Source organism: Acipenser ruthenus, chromosome 1, assembly GCF_902713425.1.
Source record: "Acipenser ruthenus chromosome 1, fAciRut3.2 maternal haplotype, whole genome shotgun sequence".
Lineage (NCBI taxonomy): Eukaryota > Metazoa > Chordata > Actinopteri > Acipenseriformes > Acipenseridae > Acipenser > Acipenser ruthenus.
The window spans coordinates 24,983,145-25,000,898 of record NC_081189.1 but is presented as its reverse complement, the minus strand read 5'-3'; the positions used below and the strand labels follow the sequence as shown (position 1 = coordinate 25,000,898).

Sequence of the window (17,754 nt, the reverse complement as noted above, 5' to 3'; positions counted from 1 at the left end):
AAATGCTACCAAACAAGATTCTGGTGGTATAGAAAGAGGTCAAGCTTTGCTCTTGTGTGTGTTTATAATGTTACAAGAACCCCTCTAAATGTAACACATAACTTGGAAAAATCATATAGTGTATATATACACGCATATATATATATATATATATATATATATATATATATATATATATATATATATATTGTATTACATCATCATGGGGCTCTGTTTAAGATACAAGAATGATAACAATGAGGAATTTATACTGTGTTTTAATTGTATTTACATTACTATAATGGTTGTAACAAACCAGTTTTAAAAATCACCACAGATTAATAGACTGTAGAGACAGCTACAGTGACATGTTATGTTCCCTTGGCTTAACATTTAGCAAATGTCTTTACAAACAAAACCCAATTTCCACTTCATAGTACCACTAATGCCTGCTACTACAAACATTTTCTTCTCGATAATTACCTTTCCAGTTATTGCTTTTCACTCTGGACACTTAACTGTTACCATGGTCAATTATCTAGCCGGTAATAGAACCCCCTTGTTACTAAGATAAAGTGCTTGTCTTCAAGCAAGACCAGTGTTAAGCAAAACCAAAGCATTACAATTCACCTAGAAATGTAAATACTGCTAACAGTGCATTCTCAGATCAGTCTGTTAAAATATCTAAATATATACGGCAGTTCACAGTTCACAGGCCTTACTGGATTCACCCTTTGTGGAATATAGGAGGACAGAGTTATTATCTCATAACATTTTCTAAAGGGGAGATAATTTGTGACTCATCTTATTAGCACAGAAAAAATACTAGTGAGGCCAATACATGTGTGTGCAGAAAAAAACAAAACAGGGCTAGCTCAGCTGAGTAGTGGAGCCTATATGCACAGTTCTTATTATATATGCACGTGCCACATGCGCTTTGTAGGTGGCTCTTGGAAAGCTTCCAAGGAGAATTTCAGCACTGAAAGTCAAAAGTCTTATTTCTTCTCCAGCAATGTCAGGTTGTCAGTGTCCTCCTTACAGGGGAGAGGTGTGTCTATTCTACACTGGTGCTGTCACATTGTGACGCAGTATACTGTAGCTGGGCTTCTGTCATTTTGAGTTAGGGAAGTATGTGTCTATCATAAATCAAAGGTTTCATTTGTGCAAGTATACACGTATTTATAAGTATGTATGGTACTGTAACTCATTCAGCATTGGGAGTTATAAATGGAAAATATTTTACATATTTTTAACTTCTACTGAGGGACACCAAAATATTTACTAAGCAAGGTTGCTGAGTTAGGTTATCAGGAAACTCCACATCCCCAGTTGTACTGCTTTACTAGAAAAAAGGAGAACATTTTAGGATACCATTCTACCTGTGAGATGTCTTGCACATTTAATTAGTTTGCATATTTTTTTATATAGGAGGTGAATGTCTGTCAGTGTTTAAACAATAACATAAATTAAAACACAGATACATGAAACGCGTGTACACCAGGCTGCAAATCACAAGGACATGAAAGCTGACCTCATTAATGAATATGGGCAGGTAATATCTTTTTTTTTTTTTTTTCTATTTGCATAATTCAGTGGTGCCTTTCTAGAGTTTGTCTCCTGTGACCTACCGTAGTGAAGTTGGTAGCGCATGCGTGGGAGTGCCCGGAAGCTTGTGTCACAGGCAACGTGAAGCTGGTCGGTCCATAACAGCAGTTTTGCTGTGTGCAGTTAGTAAACTTTATCAAGCCGTTGTTTACAGGCATTAAAAAAACAAAAACAAACAAGAAACACGTATAATTAGTATTTTAATTACTGACAAAGAGCAGAAGAAAGAGAATGGCGCAAGTGCTAAATTTGAATAACGAGGTACGTTTGAAACTAGTACAGTAGCCTAACTGCAGTAATTTAAGAATGTAAACCATAGGTTATTTTTCAACGGCAAGACTTTGATTCTAGAATCTTCTTTTTTACCTTCAGTTTCTGCAACGGCAGTTATGTTACCCAATGTCTTGCAGGTCCGCATACTGTAACTTTATAGAATTAGACTGGTTGACGCTTTAATTATATGTCCACGCACGTGTGTCGTGATACTGTCGGTCTATCAACACAGTGCACGGAACACACTAGTGGACTATTATCACAGCATTGTTAGCATGTGAAAATATATCTCGTACAATTTTATGACTTGTATTGGTACAGAAAGGGACTTTTTTATTGATGGGTCGCTTCACATTATTACAGGCGTTTTCCACATAAAATGTACGGTTTCACTGACACACTGTTTATTGGCTACATCCATGTACAGCACACACGCTTCTCAAGTTCAAAATAGTATAATAGTTGTTTTAATTCAACTATATTATTTCGAATTTAGCAAGCAAGTGTACCTCACAGAGTGTTTCAGATCTGTTTAAAAACAGAAAATATGGTAAATACAACAAAGTGGTGATTACAACATTTGGCCACCAGGTGGTATGTGTTAAATACAACCCCATAATAAAACACAACATATGCTTTGCAGCCATGTCTACTATGGATCACTGGTACAGTCTCCTGAAAAATTATACATCTGACAAACTGCAAACCAGCTGTATAACGTATGCGTGTGGGGTGATACTCAGATGTCAGCTACTTGAGTTAACACAGGTTCTTTTCAAAAGTAGCAGTGACAGAGGGCCTGCACTTGCAAGCTAAAGACTGGAGGAGTCACGGTTTAGTTTAGGCCTACCTGATCACTGCAAAAGAAGTAAACTGCCATTCAAATACTGCCACCTTGTCTTGGTGAACGACATTCGGGCTAGCTTTTTCTTCTAAGATGAATGAGGACGATATAAATAATTTGAATGGCAGATTAAGAGGAAGAGAGGTAGTGGGGATGCTACATTCCCCAGAATGCCACGGGAGCGAGCCAGAAGGAGGTACAATTTTATCAGGGTGCACTGTGTTGCTACCTAACTGGAAAGAATGAGGATGTTAATTCCAGGACTGCAGCCAAATAAGCAGTTTGTAATTCTGAAAAAGTACTGAGAGTTATTTTAAGTGATCCTAAAACGTAGGAAACAGCACAGTAAGGTATAATGCATCTTGCAGGTATTGTTATAACGTATATGGATGCGATACTGGCAATTTAACATCATGTTTCTGATTCACCCATGTTGTCAGCAGCACGTGTGCATAGCACCCTTTTGGTCCATCGATATTGCCACAATTGGTTCACCGAAGAGTGTACCCATGGGCCTCTCCTTTACAGCCTGTTATGGACCAGTTTTTTTTTTTATGGGGGAGTGGGAAAATCTGGATGGAAAGCATGGGCTTTTTATGTGCCTTATTAAACACACCTGAGCTTTTTTAAATGGACTGTTGCTAATTAACCAGATAATAAAACCTGTAATGTATCAATCTCCTCTGAAATGGTAGTCACATTTGTACCCCTGTTTGAGCATAGTGTTTTAAAAAGAAATCCCTTTTTACATTTCAGATGTTGCTGCAGTACAGCAGGGGGCATTATGATCCAACATATCCACGTCTATTACCATGCCTTGCTTTCTGTAATGTGTAACCAAGGTATTGGTACTAAGACTGTTAGACATGTCTGCATGTATTTTCATATCTATCAATTTGTTAGTCCTGTCATTCAGATGATGTGTCCTGCAGAGAGGAACAACCACTGGAAAACATGTGTGTTCCCATATCCATGGGAACACCCAGACACTACATTTTAACAGTCACATAAGGATTAGAATACATAAATACCCCTGTAATTATTATGTAAGGATCACAGTATGCTGTACATCTTAAAGGTCATCCTAGGAAACCTACAGTGCAGTACTTGTCTACATGTAAGCCACAGCTCACTCCCATTTTTTTTCATTTTTTTTTTTATCTGACCATTCAAGCCACGTTGACTTTTAATTCTGTATAATGTGTATTTTGGAAATGTTTTGTAACAAAACAGTAGTAATATGAAACCTACTGTAATTAGAAACCCTGCTAGAAAAAAAAAGTAAACTCTCAGAGTCTGCAGTAGGAAATGTCAGCATCCAGTAAGTATTGAATAAAGGAACTGTGACTTGGTATGTCTGTGTTCCAAAACAACCTGCAGTTTTCTGTTTTTAACTTGATGGATAGGCTTGTGGTGTTTTTAGACATTAACCCACTGACCACAGTCAACTTAAATATAATTTTGCAGTTTGCATGACCATTCAGAAGCAGTCAGGACTGACGTAATTACTGTATAATCATATCCCTTGCAGAAAAAGGTACCTTGTTTGAGCTTATTTTTGGCCTCCAAGAGGAGACACCTAATTATATATATTTAAGCCAATAATTTTGTTCAAAAGTTTGTTTACATATACAGTAGTTGCAAAACTCAATATTCTGTATTATTTTTTTTGTTTTGTTTTTTTACAGTTTTTCATAAAGTATACAGAACCACTTGTTCACTACTGAAGCTATATATCATAACCTTAGAGTATATGGAGGCTGTGTCTGTCCATCTGTCTCTTAGAGTTTCATATAGCAGCTTGTCCAATTCTATGTCATGATTACATTTACATACATGCTTTTGCAAATTGTGATTAAACTTTTAAAGGACATTCAGGTTATTAGGTGAATCAAAATCTGGAGGTATGCACTGCATGTCTGTATAACATACATGTATGGTAGTTAGGCTATGTATTTACAGTATACAGTGCTGACCCTTTATAACACTATAATGGGGAGCCATAGTTATAAGACCGTGCTATTTGTGTTCCGCCTTATAACTAATATAAAAGAGCTACTATAATGTCATTATGGGGGAAATGGGAGCCACGACCCTACCGTGTTCTAACCAATTCTGCACTATAACAGGGTGCGTTATAACAGGTGAGCACTGTATTTCTTGTGTTATGGATTCCTGACCTCCAGTTTTAGATTTGCTGTAATTTTTGTTGCTTTAAATTAACTATTTGAGTTGCCCTGCCACTGTCATATCACTTCTTTGCTGTCAGCTGTGTGTATCTGTATCTGGTTAGCAAGTTACTTTAGGGTGAAGCGGGGAGGAGGTTGCATTAATTTCAATCTGAAATCGTGAATGTTTCAAGAACTGCGCTGTAAGAACGTTCCCAGACTCTGTAGCAAGTATGGCTGGCATGGCTGTGAGGGAAAAGAAGTAAACAAGCTTTCTGATTTTGCTTTCTATAATTGAAACATATATTGCTATAGGAAAAAATACACAAACTGCATCACTTAATTTGTTGTATAGTATATTGGACTCAGCAAGTAGTGGGGTTCTGGAAAATAAAGCGTTATACATCCCCACATGTTGCTACAACTGTTTAAATAACATACCTGTAATCTTTCTTTTCATTGTTAACATCCTGACAACATTTTACACCTCTAATTTTGATGTCTGTTTCAAAACTCTTTTCAAAATGCCTGCTGTAATGCACTAGGGTTTGAGATCTGACCTCTACAACACTGAAAAGAAAAAGAAAATAACAAGTGCTCTGACTTTTCTCTTCCGTGTTGCTGTGTTACCTGTTTGACAATGTGAGCAACAATCCTTACACTATCAGTGCACTAGAGCAGACATATTTCAAATATGTGTACTTGTGTTCTTTAGATACTAATATACAGTAATATTGATGTATGTAGTGAGAACTAGTTGTATCTAGTACTAAAGGTTTTTTTTGTTTTGTTCTTGGCTTCATACTATCATCTGCTTGAATGTAAAATAGCCTATTATATCCATTCCAAGTTCTGGCACGTATAAAACTTGCCACATCATCTGGAACCTGTTTTGTAATAGAAATGCACACTGAACACTTCTATACAAAGTAGGGTTGGAGATTTTTTCTTTTTTTTTTTTAAATAAAAAAAAATCGGATTTTTTAAATTCAAATCGAGTTATTGTTGTTTTTTTTTTTTAATTATGGAATTTTGTTTGAAGTACCATAGTTGTAGCTCTACAGTACCTCCAAACTGTAAATTAAGGTTGTTGGAAGTGGTGGTTTGTGAATAGTTGCATACCAAACTACATTACTCAATCTTAAATGAATACATAAAGTAAAGTATTTATCATTGTGGCATCCTCTAAATGTGAACTACAGTATATGAACTATAAGAATTGGGGTACGCCAAAGAAAAATATCCCTCACTCATCCCATTCTTTTACTTTTCTTTCTTTGATTTCCTCTTTCTGTGTCAGTCCAAACACACACAGTTGTTACTTAGGACTGCTTTGCTTTTTATTGTGTGTTCAGTTGTTAAAGTTCCTGATTGCACCATTAAATAAACCTGGTTTCAGCGGGTCTAAATACAGTGCTCAATTTATTTGGGACCCCATCAGAATCGCTTCGGCAAATATGTTAATAATGGGGCAGGTGCTCTATAGCGGGGCAATACATGTCTTCAGAATACCATTTCAGTGCAGGATTTCGTTTTTTACGTCTTCACTCCATATGCTACTGAATTGGGGGCAAACGTCGTTTGCGCTTGCACTCGCATTTGTGCTGTGATCAGAGTTTTAGTTTATAGACAGTAAGAGTTTAAGATGTTTGTGTTAAAAGGTTTTTAAAACATACTTTTCATCTTTTCCTTGAGAAACTGTATAAAATAGGTATAATGAAAAAATTGTTTAAATCAATTAGTTGTTTTTTTTTAATCAAGTGACAATCGACGTGATTTAAATCAGGCAACCCTCATATAATTGTGTCCTCTTTCAAATATTTGGACTAGTGTTTCTTTCTGCATTTAACATCTGGTGTAATGTAAAACAGTCAATTGTACAGAACTTGGATCTCATCCAGATTCCAGCACTTATAAAAGCGCCACATCATCTGCTGCCTGTTTTGTAATGGCCAATAATTCTGTTAAAGTATATATTTACAAATGTGTTTATTTGACATTGTAAACTGTTACTATGGGGCTTAAAGCATGTGTATGTTACACAAACAAAACATAATGTTGCTATTGCCAATACTTTCAAAGATTGCTTCCTATAGCACACTTTTTATATGAACACATGTGGCGGGCCACGTAGGCCTGTTAGATGCTGTTACGAAATCACATGTCTCTGGTTCTTTGGTAGGCTAGCATATAATAAAGAGCTAACAGTGCTGTTGTATGTTGTGAGGTCACTGAACTATATATGAACTTGGCTAAAAAGTGTGTGTGTAATATATATATATATATATATATATATATATATATATATATATATATATATATATATATTATAATTTGAAGTTGATAAAGGCTTAAAAAGAAAGCTGATGTTGAAAATGTGACTATAAAAAAAGTAGATGGTAAAATAAAGAAACTTAAAGTCCTTTGATACGGTTGTCGCTTTTATTACATTATGCAGGAGATACTCCTCGCAAGCACGTGACTGAGTATTCTGACGATACGTTAATTCACACAAGCTTATATAGAATGTAAGTCATTACATATTCACAAGACGTGATCAGGTACACCCCGGCTGCTATCCCTTCTCTGTCCAGTCATCGCGAGACAGCAGCTTATTATCTCGCACCCCTTGTTCAGTGTTGTTCTGCTCTCACTGGACTTTAACACCCTAAACTAAACTTGCCTTGTACCAAATACTGGTTTCTAACCAGTTTCTTATCTTAGCTCTGAATCACTCCCATGGGGGCTGCTAATTGTTGTATAACAGGAGTTAAGGGCTTTTAGCTGCATACCCATCTGTTTCCCTTGGAGGTTGCGTTATCTTTAATTTGTGGTGGTTATTCTGCTTTTCTGCTAATTTTACTTATTCTGCAAATCTGCAGGTTTTTGTACCGTGCTTACAAGCTTCTCATCGTATAATACAACACAGACGTTTTATTTCCCTACCCTATTTTAGACTTGTTTGTGCGACTGTGGTTACAAGTGAAGGTGCTTTGGCTGAATGTCCAGGCTTTTTCCATCCTGTTTCTTCCTTTGAACTGTATGGGCCGTTTCTTGCCGCAGCTGAGTTTAGGTTTCTAGTGAAACCTGCTAACAGATTCAACAAAGCTTCTACAAAACCCATTTGTCATGTTTTAAACTCAATTTCATGTTCTTTCATGTTTTCCATCCTACAGTTCAGATCATTTCTGTCACACACACACACACACACACACACAGCTGCAGATGTCAAAAAGACTTCAGTTAGGGAGAAATTATACAACAATTGTAAAGCACAATGAGCATCAGGACAACCTCATATTTCTGTCACCGAGTGCCGTTTTGTGCTGTAAGCTGTCTTTAGTGTCATATGAGTGAAGTGGAGTGGGGCAGCAGTGTGGAGTAGTGGTTAGGGCTCTGGACTCTTGACCGGAGGGTTGTGGGTTCAATCCCCAGTGGGGGACACTGCTGTTGTACCCTTGAGCAAGGTACTTTACCTAGATTGCTCCAGTAAAAACCCAACTGTATAAATGGGTAATTGTATGTAAAAATAATGTGATATCTGTATAATGTGAAATAATGTATAATGTGATATCTTGTAACAATTGTAAGTCGCCCTGGATAAGGGCGTCTGCTAAGAAATAAATAATAATAATAATAATAATAATAATAATAATAATAATAATAGCAGTTGTGGGTTTGGCCAGCTTTCCCAGGCAGTGGTCCCATTTGCCATGATAATGTTCAAACTAAACCCTTAAATTGAAATAGTACACTACTTTCAAAACAGATTCCTAATGGAGTTGTTTGTGTTTATGGGTTAAGTGTGCATGTCTAACTTTGTAATTTAGTAAGCTATTGGGGTTTTGTTCTCTTATAAAGGTTTCCCATAGTAGAAGCTTAGCAAAGTGTAATAAATCACAGGTAAAGCATAGGTAAACATTGTAAAGCAGAAAGGTATAGTAAAGTATATAAACAAATAAAATAACAAAAAACATGGTAAAGTACAGTATAACCACGTGGGAAGCAAAAATACCACGGTAAACTTTTATAAAGGTTACTACGTGGTTTTGACCATTTGTTTTAGTTGAAGCATGAAGTTCATCTGTTATAAAATAAAAAGATGATGTCAAGTTTTAATATAAAAGAGATCACAGCAAGATAACAGAACACATCAATCTGTAACTCCCCTATTCCTAACAAAATAATTCTAGCATTTCTTACCTGATATGTATCATGTGTTAAATGTGTATTTGGTTTTTAATGGTAGGATTCATTTTTTTTCATAGCTACAGTATTGGTGAACCAAAAAAAATAAAAATAAAAGCTTTTGCATTGTTTTCAATGCTACACTTATTGTCATGAAGGAACACGGCCGTTCCTTCAGTGACAATAGAATATAAAACCGTGCTGTACAAAGTATTGTTTAATTTTTATATTCGGAGGTAACCTTCACACTTGTAGCCTGTAGACTTTTTTTTTTTTACCAGAACTGAATTCTTTATCAGAAACCTTCTTTATCACAGCTGCACCCTTAATAATGTTCCTTTTTAAAGCAATAATTGGATATCCATTTAACCTGCTGATTTATGTTTTTCCAGTTCATAAATTGTGTGTTTAAAGTTGGGCCAAGTATTGAATTCAGGACCCAACTAAGTGTTTTGAATGCAGTAGCTTTGCAGTATTACTGTATTAAACCATACCGTGTCCCAAACTGCATTATCCTTTAGCAGCTACATAGTATATTTATGTAAGGGATGTGTGCTGTGTAGGACAGGTTTGCAGTTGTCTGTGTCCCTGACCGTCCCTGACCGTCTTGACCGTCTTGCATCTGACCGTCTTGAAGCGGGCAGCCCCAACACAGGTTATTTTTTAAATTTATTTTTTTTAAAATCATGCAGGTAATATAGCTGTATTGTGTGAAGTTCACGCTTCAGAATGTTGGCGGGCTCATACGTTGTAGTTCCTGCTGTAGAGAGCTGGAAAACATGTAACTGGGTATGTTTTGAATCGGAGCGAACTGAACATTACCTATGTGTGGTTCCTTTTTTTGCTGAAATCCATCTCAGGGTTCCTTGCTGACCGCTTCCCAAGCATAAGCAACTGTTTAAAAACCTGATAAGTAGGTCTGTATATTTTCATGGTAAAAAATGGCTTATTTCACAGCATTCCACGGTCTAAAAATAGGTATTTCAAGATATTTCACGATTTAAACATATTTATTAAAACAAAAAAATAGCGTTGACACATTCAAAATTGATAATACTCTGGAGTTATCATACAACAAATGTCCCTACATAGTTATTGGTCTTTATTATTGATGCAGTGGGGGATGCCTGGTTGAGTAGAATGGTTGGTTGTCCTTTATGGAATTTTGCTTTTGTGGATCCAATCTGTTTTTGTTCTTCGTTCTTTTAGACAGAAAAGCTTTCTGTTTGTGGCTTTTAGTGTTTGTTTCTTATTGTTATTGTTAAACATTTGTCAAAATGTAATAAATGAAGAAAAATAAGTGTCCATGATATTAAGACTGGGGCCCTAACATTTGATGTAGGGATGGAAATTTCGAATAGTTTCCTATTCGAATACTCGGGGTCCACATCCACATTTCTTGTGTATTTGATTACCCAAACTCTAGTCCCTGCTCTTGCGAGCCCAAGAATAAAAGGCAAATGCGTATGTGTACTACAAGCAGACAGCATAACAATGTAAGCTAGTCAAGTTTACGCAGTGTGGAGTAGCGGTTAAGGCTCTGGACTCTTGACCGGAGGGTCATGGGTTCAATCCCAGGTAGAGGACACTGCTGTATGTATGTAAAATAATGTGTAAAAAATAATGTAATTGTATGTAAAAATAATGTGATATCTTGTAACAATTGTAAGTCGCCCTGGATAAGGGCGTCTGCTAAGAAATAAATAATAGTAATAATAATGTCCAAGACTCGTTCAATACTCCATTTCCTTAGGCACAGGTGTTTCCTTTTGTTTACTGAATGAAACTTAAGAATTTAAGACATCCTCGAATTTAAGACGCAGCCCAAATTTCCCACCCTCAATTTGAGGAAAAAATAAAACCTAAAATATGCATTTACAAAAATGCAACCTCATTTACGCATATGGAGGCAGTTTGCGGCCATCTGCTATCACACAGAGCATTACAGTTATGTGTTGCTTCTCATTTCCAGTAGTCATTACCCGCACCTGTTTTTCTCCCAATTTGTGAACTGTGGTGTTGCTTGGCTTCTTGAAAAATACGGGGGTCTGATCAGCATTTTTTATGTGTCCAAGCTGGTACTGTTCGTTAGGTGCTGAAATTGTAAAAGCTTCTCTTTGAATCCCTAAGGAAGCTATTGATGCTTCTTTGAAAATGGCTGCCTGTATGTCATGGATGATTCGAGATCAGGCAGTAACTTTTTGGTTTGTCTTCTCTCGTCAGCAAGTCACGTTGCTGCTTGTGTATTCAGGCAGTGGCGTCTTTGTTCGTCTTTTCTCGGCAGTCAGTCACATTGCTGTTTGTGTACTCTGATAGTCCCGTCTTTTGTTGGCGATTTTAATACACACATCACTACTGTACTAATTTTAAGACACAGGCTATTTTTGAGCAGCAAAAAACTGCTTCTAAAATCCTTTTTTCTGTACTCGGAATAAAGTATCTCATATCATATTGCAACCTAAATATTCTAAATATGTTTAGTTGTAATAAATAATAACATTCATAAAATAATCTGAATAGTGCAAATATTGTAACCTGGCCAAAACAATAGAAAATACATTCCAGCGTTACAATAGTGTAACATTACTCCAAATTACAACTAGCCATTAAGTTCTGACCTCAGGTTAATCAAGTTACTTTGTTTATTCAATAACCTGTAAATAGTTCAAAACAAGGAACCTGGTTGTACTTTTAATGGCCAGTGCAAATGTCGACGTTACTCCATCCATTCACAGAAAGTCAACAGTGGATGTTTTACAATGAACTGCAGTCCAGAGTTTAAAAAAAAAACCACACACACAAAACTCCTGTCCAAGTACAGTGCTGTAAAAAACATTGCATACTCATTTTTATTGCTAGAACTAGGGGGTCACAGCGCAGCGAAGTTTGAGAACTGCTGCTCTATGATATAACAGATGACATTTTCATTCGTCTTTGAGTACAGTGGTTTAAGAGATCTGTACTGACTATCTGGTGCATGTGTGGTACTGCAGGAAGGGGGCAGCAGCTTCGTAGAGCCGCCTGTCAGTCATGGCAGTGACACGGAGAGGTGGGGAAGAGGGTGTGTTGGCTTTCCCTCTCTCTGAGTGGCTGAGAGACGGGCCTTGGGGGATTGCTCGGCCCATAAGTACTGCGCTAGGTTAAGCATTCGGGTGGCCGTAATTGGAAAACACACAGAGACGCCGGCTGAGAAGGCCAATGGTTGGAACGAGCGACCAAAACAGGCAAGCACGGCTGAGGAAAACAGCCAGAAAAAAATAAACAATTTTATTAAAATCTCTTTTTACGTACCCAAGGGGACGTGTGTAGTGATAGGGGAACCTTAGCCACCCCAGTGTATAGTGCATAACAGCGTAGGACGGAGATCCCGAGCTGACCTGCTTAGTGGCAGTGGGGGCACTGCGTAAGCAGCACCTTTATTTTGTAGTTTTATTACTGTGTTTTATTTTCCCTTTTCATTTCGCCTTTTTGTTTTCATTATTATTTTGAGCACCAGTGAGTGCGCCTGCATTGAACTATTTACCTGTGTTGGTATTCCTGTGGACCTGATTACCATTGCCGGTAAACAGGCCACGGACAACAGTGCCCTCTGCGGACTAAAATAAATCAGTGCGCCAGAGCAGTGTTACAAATAAAGTTCTGTCTCCTGTGTGTCAGTGAATTGTCCACCACCCTTCCACATTTGGTAACATGTATTTTTATTTTAAAATGGTGTTTTATTTTATGTGAAACCAGTGTCCACTGTAGTGGATCGAGATTAACTATGAACGAGATACTAGAAACTTAGAAAGGTGTACCACTGCACATATCATCAATGTGATAGTCGTGATGCAATTAAAGAGGATTTGTGCTCTTAAGCTGCTTCTTAAATGTCTGGTAAACAAATGTCAACGCATGACAAAGACTAAATATGTGGAAAGTGTATTTATTTAAAGGGTATTTATTTAAAGGGTATTTAGTGTGACAGTGTAACTACAATTAAACTGTTAACTGATAGAAATCAAATAGTTTAAACAGATGTTTTATTAAACAATATTTACATCCCTACTTTTAACACTTGTCAAGTGTCAGCATTTAAACAAAAAATTAAAAACGATTTTGCTTCTACAAGTAGCTAATATATAAGGTGATTTTCGTATATTCGACTACACCCTAATTTGAAGAGGGGTGGTAAGTGTTTGTACCAATCATGATGATTATTGTGTGAATGAATATCGCACATGGTTAAGGGTTTTAAATTGAATAGCAAAGCTGTGAAAGATGCCCTGTCTATAGCTGTTTAGCCAACCTCATACAGTATAGCAAGAGAGATTTCTAGATCTATCTTTTGGACACAAATAGTGTCCATTACTGATTCAGCTTTACTAGCTTACAGTGTACCTTTTTTTCACTAACCACTAGAGCTGCCAACAGTAACTTCTTAATTGTGCAAGTGTTGGATAAACAGAGGGTTAACTCTAAAATGTCAGTGTAAAAGATGATTAACAATTTTCTCAAGTATGCGTCTACACCCTTGCTCCAAGAATAATATGAAAACGTCGCTGGCTGGGAATGCCTTGCCTTTTCATGCTTTTGTTTTCGTTCAGGCTTCAGACACATCTCAAGGGTTTTTGGCTTGTTCCATTTCCTTTGAAGATTCGTCAGCTTTTATTAGGGCAATAAATGCAGCTAACCAAACTCTTAGGAGAAGGGGCCACAGTGTACAGTATCAGTCTCACAGTGGTTAATGTTAAATTACAGTGTGTCGGTCAGAGTGTGATTTACTGTATGTAGGAAATGTTAAATTTGGTTTCTTTTTGTATTTTTTTAACCAGGTTGTGAAGATGAGGAAAGATGTAAAGAAGGCCAGAGCACTGATCATCCGGAAGTTAACGAGGCACATCACCAAACTAAAGTCGAAAAAGTTAGTGACTTGAGTTATCTATTTGTATTTATTTATTTTATTATGTGTTATTTAACACTTGGAGGCTGTTCACTTGATCTAAACATCTCGTTTACTGAATGGCTGTGATTTTAGTAATTTCCCTGCTGGATTTTTTTTTAACCAGGGATTTCAGGTTTTCTCCAGTCACTAAACAAAACGCTCAATTCAATTATTTAAACTTTTATTTAGGAAGGCCATATGAGCTTCAGGTAGCTCGTTTACAAAGGCGTCCTAGAAAGTACTGCAGCAGGTTACAGGCTTCAAAATAAAAATAATAAAAACACATAATGACAGGATAATAACACAAAGTACACATTAATTGTACACAGCACGTACACATTAAATGCACAAGCCCTGTTTAAGTACTGGAACAGCAGTTTTTTAAAATTACCACAGGAGATGTCAGATCTAAGTCCTGCGGGTAACAGGTTCCAGTCTGTAGCAGCATAAAAAACTACAGATTTTCTTCCCGCAGCACTTTTTACAGATGATATATTGAAGTATTTTGTGCCACAGACATTATGTAGGCTGTATTTACAAGTAAACTCATGAAACAAGCTGTTTAAATAAACTGGTAATGTTATATACCCCTTTAAAAAGAATCAGATTCCAGTGATAATTCCTTCTGTTAGCAGGTGGTGGCAAATTTAATCTAGAATGCAAGCTGCAATGATGCTCAAGCGGAGTACACTGGAGTACAAACCTACAGATCCTATTATACATTGTATCGATCTTCTTCAGTGATTCCTTACTAGCTGTCTTGTAGATCACATCATTATAGTCTAGAATAGGGAACAAAAGTTGTTGGGCTAATTTAAACCTTGCTGTAAAGCTTAAACGGTGGCGCTGACCATACAATACTCCAAGCTTCCTACCAATTTTACTACATACATCTTTTAATATGTTTTTCAAATTAAGAGTTGTGTCAATATAAACCCCTAGATATTTAAGTGGCAACTCTCTCCAATGGTGTAGTATTACAAGTAACAATAGAAACATTTGAACTAGTATTTTGAATCATTTTCTTCGAACCAAATAGCATGGTATTTGTCTTTTTTTCATTTAAGATCAGACCATTTTCATCAAACCATTTTTGAAGTTCAAGAAAATCGCTCTGTAGTATCTTAGTTAAGTCATGGATATTAACTAATTGTAAACTACAGTATCTTTTACAAAAAATTGCCCTTTTTATCAGTCAAAAACCATATGCTGTCATCACTAGAAAAGAAGTCAGTAAATCCCCTGAAGGAGAAATGTTAAATAAGTGTTCTGTCTCAGCCATTTGCCAAAGTCTCGTGTGACTTCCATTGTGCATTTCTCTGTGGTTACTCAGCTGTGGATAGTAAGAAAGCTGGTTACCAGTCAGTCTCATGGGTGAAACAGAAATATGTTGTTTTACATTAAAATGAAACATCGTCTTAAGGGTCTCTTTTTACCTGTCTGAGTTTTGAGTAAACATGGTTGGAAAGAAAAGAGAGCAATGTCTTAAAACTTCTGTTTTCCAACTGCATTATAATCAAGGGTTCACATAACTTTCATCATTAGGTTCTCACGTGAGTACCAGCAGAAATGGTTTGGTACGCACCAAAATTAGGGGTCATCATCCAAGTCGCTGTCTAGCTCCACCTCTGACAATTCAAACAGTTGGGATGGCAGAGTCAGAGACCACAACAATAGCTTCTGAGTGTTTAGCTGAGTGTTTAGCTTCTGAGTCTGGATTGCTGGTTATTACAATTTTTAACAAGTCGTCACATTCTCTCTTATTTCAATATCTCCCCCCCCCCAGAATTCAGCATTCCACACTGTCTGGCTGCCATACCGTCATCGTCTCCTGTAAATGTATTTCAATTTGTTAAAATATTTTTTAAATCTATACTAGTCAGCCATGTTTTGGGCAATAACTTACTTTAGTTTAAAGGTAATCCATTCAGCTGTTTTTCCATATGGTACTGTTTTTGCAGCAACAGTTCATTCCCTATAAAAAAAAAATCATTATCATCAAGGGGGAAAAACTAATAATAAGAATCAAGGTGATTAGGAGACTTTCTGAAGTAGAAACCTCATCACTTTAAAGTTGCTGTAAAACAGTGGAAACTGATTAGTAAGAAACACCTCTTTTATTATAGATTATGAAATGAACTGTAAAATGCTCAGATACTTGCCTAATTAGTGGCTACTTGCTCAATTTCCTATATTGTAGATAGATAGAAAAACTATCAAACTTAAGAGTACTGTCATGACCCTTATATAAATATTCCAACTTCTAGTTTAAGTTATATTATGATTTTGCCTTACGTTTTACTTCAAGGCTGGTCTTTCTGCGTACAGTAAAATGGCATTTGGTGACAACCTCATTATCCAGGAGACCTGTTGATATACACTGATTTCATTTTTTTTGTATGGGGGTGTTATCGTTTTTATCGGTTAAAACCGAAAATTAGAAGCCCTAATTCTATATTATATATACTGTATTGCACCAAAGAAGGTCCTTGGCAAGTTTTATGTAAAATTGCAAAGAAGTGTGACATGTGTTAGTACATAAAGAATTTTCATATACGTCCCTGACGGAGGATAAGATATTTTTGTAGTGAGGTGACCAGAACTACAATAAATAAAATGTCCCTTAAAATTAAATGTTAGCTCTCTGCGCTTTACCACTGAGCTTTTTTTGGCTACAAAAGGCACTTCTCATTAGACCATTTAACTGAGGTAGGCCTAAAGAATGTTATGCTTATTAATGCTGCACAACCTCTTGGCATTCTATATCCATGCTTGCTTTGTTTTATCCAGAGCTGGTTATGCTCTTCTCAGGAATGGGATTACACTGTATGGATGCAGTAAGTTACAGATGAATACACTATATGTTATCAGAGTTGTGCCCACTAAAACATTTATTTCCCAGCAGATACTAATTTTATTTTAAAATGTGTTCTTGTATCATTGCAGGGGTAATGCAGAGGAAGTTGAAAAGAACCAAAGACGTGCAGGCAGGTTGTTAGAAGAAATCCATGCTATGAAGGTAAAACAAAAAAGATACACTAAAGGCTGCCACACACCAGACGCATTGCGATTTTTTCATTGGGCGTCAAGATCCTTTCGCAGCGACATGACCATACACACCAGAAGTGACAGAAAGGTGCTATATCTATACAACTACAGGACATGAAGTTAAGGTCATGAAGGGCAAGGCAATGTTGCCTTCGTTGGGTGTGAATATTCAGGGGCACCAAGGCAGTTCTGGGGGCCAAAAAGGCAAAACATAAATCCAACCAAAGGGCACGAAGGCGATTTCATACTCATTCATAATACAACAAAAAATAGAGAGCCTGTTATGTTGATGGAATTTGAATTCAAACAAACACAAAACCAATTTTTTCTAATTGTTAGAAAAATAAAATATAGGTCACTTTTCCATTGTAAAAATAAAATGGTATAAAATCAAATTTTAAAACAACAAACTTTTTATAATGAGAAATTACAAAGGGTAATTTGGCCAAAAATAAATATTCAGGGTATTTTTTGACTACAGGCTTAGGTACAGCCTTAGTGATACAAAAGCACAAATAAGTGATATCAGTGAAGGGACAGTTTAAAAAAAAAAAAAAAAAAAAAAAAACATTTTCAAGCAAACTGGCTGAAGGTTTACCCATGACTGGAGTTTAATAACGATAGTGGTCAAATGAGTTGTTCGGTCTGCAGTCTGCACAACTGTAGCTTGGGAAACTGCTGTTGCAAAACCTGTACAAAAAACGCAGCTTTTAAAAAAAGAAAAA

General features: G+C 36.6%; 1 protein-coding gene across 1 annotated transcript in view; it reads left to right on the top strand.

Annotated features, from left to right (window-relative positions):
• The first annotated feature begins 1,656 nt into the window (after nt 1-1,656).
• LOC117408326 (serum response factor-binding protein 1) overlaps nt 1,657-17,754 on the top strand; it is a 49,642-nt gene continuing 33,544 nt past the window's right edge. Inside the window, exons 1-3 of the mRNA XM_034013221.3 lie at nt 1,657-1,845; nt 13,872-13,960; nt 16,928-17,000. Of these exons, the coding sequence (XP_033869112.1) occupies nt 1,816-1,845; nt 13,872-13,960; nt 16,928-17,000 (192 nt within the window). The 5' untranslated portion in view covers nt 1,657-1,815. The remainder of the gene's footprint in view (nt 1,846-13,871; nt 13,961-16,927; nt 17,001-17,754) is intronic.